Source organism: Neomonachus schauinslandi, chromosome 15 (genome assembly GCF_002201575.2).
Source record: "Neomonachus schauinslandi chromosome 15, ASM220157v2, whole genome shotgun sequence".
Taxonomy (NCBI): domain Eukaryota; kingdom Metazoa; phylum Chordata; class Mammalia; order Carnivora; family Phocidae; genus Neomonachus; species Neomonachus schauinslandi.
Window position 1 is genome coordinate 58,217,310 of NC_058417.1, and position 3,241 is coordinate 58,220,550.

General features: G+C 63.0%; 1 protein-coding gene across 8 annotated transcripts in view; it reads left to right on the top strand.

The window, feature by feature from the left end:
• Positions 1 to 3,241, top strand: part of BAIAP2 (BAR/IMD domain containing adaptor protein 2) — a 66,606-nt gene that overhangs the window by 13,708 nt on the left and 49,657 nt on the right. For all 8 annotated transcript variants that reach the window (XM_044921808.1, XM_021680925.1, XM_021680929.1 and 5 more), the window contains exon 2: positions 2,051 to 2,126. In XM_044921808.1, the coding sequence (XP_044777743.1) occupies positions 2,051 to 2,126 (76 nt within the window). The remainder of the gene's footprint in view (positions 1 to 2,050; positions 2,127 to 3,241) is intronic.

The window sequence follows — 3,241 nt, forward strand, 5'->3', positions numbered from 1 at the left end:
CCCCCCCCCCCCCCCCCCCCCCCCCCGGTTAATGCTCTCTGTTTCTGTCTTTTTCTCTCTCAAAAATAAATAAAAATCTTTAAAAAAGAAAAAGAACACGTGAACCCTCAGTGCCCCCGAGGTCTGCAGGCAGCTTGAGCCCCCATAGGCCCTGTGTTCACCCCTGGCTGGTGACCCCCCCAAACCTGGCTTCCTACTCAGAATCCTCCCTGTCTGCCTGACCCTGCTGCCTGTTGGGGCATCCCGATTCCAGTTTCCAGGCCCTCCCCGGCTCTGGTGTGTCCAGATTCCTGGGTCCCCAGACCAGCCGCCTGCCTCCCCCTCGGCCCCGCGTGCCCCATCTGTCCCCACATCACGGCACCATGTGTATGGGGCACGCAGGCCCAGCCCCTTCTCCCAAGGGCCCCACTTCTTAGATCCCAGAGCAGCTCCAACAGGGGGCCCCGCATCTGTTGGCGCCCCCGGTGAGAGCCTAACCGAGCAGCCTGAGGGGTCCCTTTGGAATGTCGTTGGACCACATGGCTCTGCTTAGACCCTCCCTCGGCTTCCCATCAGGCCTCGGAGAGCAGGGCCTTCCCCACACAGTCTGTGAGGCGGTGAGGCTGTGGGGCCGTGGGCTGACCTGTTCCCTCCTCCTCACCGACCTTTCAGCCTGCATGCTGCCGGCTGTCCCTGGTACACCCAGGGGCTGGGCCCTGGGCCTCTGCCCTGCTGCGGCTGCCCGTGGCCCCACTCCCCTGCTTTCCCGTCTGCGTGAGCCCGAGTCCCACTGTTGTGCTCTCTGCCCACACGGGGTGCTTACTGCCCACTGTGTGGTGTGGGCGTGCTTTCGCTCTTGGGCTGTCAGCCCCACAGGGATGGGACTGTGGCAGGGTCACTGCTGTGTCCCCTGCATCCCTCAGTGCCGGCCCCACATGGAGCAGAACTACCTTTGCTGCGTCCAGACAGGAAGGCACACCTGCCATGTTTCCTTTCCTTGTTCCCCACGTGGTGTGGAGCCTGGTGGGCACCCCTTCGACGAGCCTGGGGCCCAGCCCCGTATGTCAGTAGGTGGGAGCTCCGATGCAGGGCCTCATCCCTTGTAAGTGCGGGTCTCTGTCCCTTTGTGCTAACACCCCAGGGTGGGCGGATGGCAGCATGCAGAGCCCTCCCCACTGGCCGAGGGCAAGGACAGGGGACAGGAAGGGTGTTACTGGGGCTAGAGCTGGGCACAGATCGGGGCTCGGGGGTGAGGATGCCCAGCCTCGGTTCACAGAGGAGCATCTGGGGCAGGGTCAGGCGGTTTCCCCTCTGGCCGCCTGTTCTCTCTTATCCTCAGGAAAGATCAGACAGACGCCCGTTTTAATTGTGGACTTGCACACATAGGATGTGGCCGAGACGCGTTTTCTTTGAAAGTTCCCGCAGCGTCCTTGATGGCCGGGCTGGCTGTCGGCGGGCCGCGCTTGCTGCCCGGTGGAACTCGCGTTCTGCTGGTGTTCGTGCACCTGTTTTTACGCTTTGTAATTAAAACCTTTATTTGGTCTTGGCGGTGAAAATCTAATTTCTTCCGATGCGCAACTGCAGTCCATTGGGCAAACAGACCCGACCTGCTGGATTATTCATAGCGTGGTGTTTGCAGATCAGGCTGTGGGTCCCGCTAATCAGAGATGATGTTTGGTAATTGATGTGTTGAGTGAAGACTTCCATGGGAGGGGGCCCTGGGCGGCGCCGTGCGGCTGTGTGTGGCCGGCAGGAGGGTTTTCCTCAGCTGACTCAGCTCCCCAGACGGCACTTCTGAGCGCCGATTATACGGCAAGCACGCGGCACACTCTGTATTCTCTTGTTGGATCCGCAAAGCCCCAACGCGCTGCTCTGTCCTTGTCGCCATCGCACAGAGGCGAAAACCGAGGCTCGGGGGGTCTGCCCGAGGGTGGGGCTGGGGTCTGGACTCCAGAAGCCTGACTGCGGCTTCGTGGTCTCCACCTGTGGATTTTCTCCTCCTGTTGGAACATTCCCAGGGTCCCCAGGCCACCTGGGTCACTCATGCCCTTTCTCTTCTTGCTTTCCTCAGACCATCATGGAGCAGTTCAACCCCAGCCTCCGGAACTTCATTGCCATGGGGAAGAACTATGAGAAAGCTCTGGCAGGTAAGGCCGCGGGGTGGGAGCAACGCCCTCACAGCAGGCAGCCAGCTCGCGGAGCCAGATTAGAATGGAAGGAGGGAGGGTGTGGGGCCGCACCTCGGAGGCCTGGGAGCCCGGGAATCTGCACCCACTGTTGTCTGCGGCCTTGTCCTGGGGTCTGGGCTCAGTGTCCGCCCGCAGCACCTAAAGACGGTGGGCATGGATGTCTGTCCTCAGAACCTTCGTCTTGAAGCTGCAGGATGGGGCTTGGGGCTGGGGCCTGCACGGCTCCCTGGCAGGTGCGCGCCCTGCACCTCACGGAGAGCCGGGACTCAGGGTGCTGGGGGCACGGGCTCGTTCAGGGAGGGGACGTGCGTACCAGCAAAGGCTGTGGCCGTGGCCAGGCCCTTCCTTCCCAGCGGGGGCGGCTGAGTCACGCTGCGGTCAGGGACGCCCGGTTCTCGGGGACCCATGCTGGGCTCCCACCCTTGCCTGTGTCCCTCCAGGCTAGGTGTCAGGCTGTCGCTCGAGCTGCGGCGTCCAGCAGGGAGGCTCTGTCTGTAGAGCGTACCCCAGCCTCTGACAGCTGCCCTGGCGTGTCCACGGCCCCATGAGGACTGCTCTGGGTGGGCTTCAGGTTAGAGGCAGCAAGGAGAGGGCGGCACTGGGCAGTGTCCGTGGTCGCCTGGGGACAGAGCACCCGGCGGAACCGGCCTGTTCCTGGACAGCGGCCCTGCTGGTCTGCAGCTGGAGGTGTCTGGCCACAGTCCGCCCACCTGCCATGTCTCGGGGGCAGGGAGGACATCCGGTCATACGCCAGTCTACCACGTAGCTCTGCACCACGGCCTTGGCCCTTCCCCCAGGGGGTGCGGCTGCACCCTGACCCTTTTGAAGGAGAGTGGTCTTGATGTCATGCACAGATCCAGCCAAGAGTGTGGGCAGGGCTCCTCTGTTCCTCTGTGTTGGGGTCGATGGCACTGACCAGCAGCCCCTGGCCGTCTCCCTGTTTCCACATGGGTGCGGAGGGGAAGGGCCTTGCGCTGCCTTCTGGTTTGGGGGCGCACACCACGTTCTGCACCTGCAGGCTCTCCTGAGCTGCCCTCCCTCCACCCTGCCCCTGCCCCGCAGCCCTGCACACA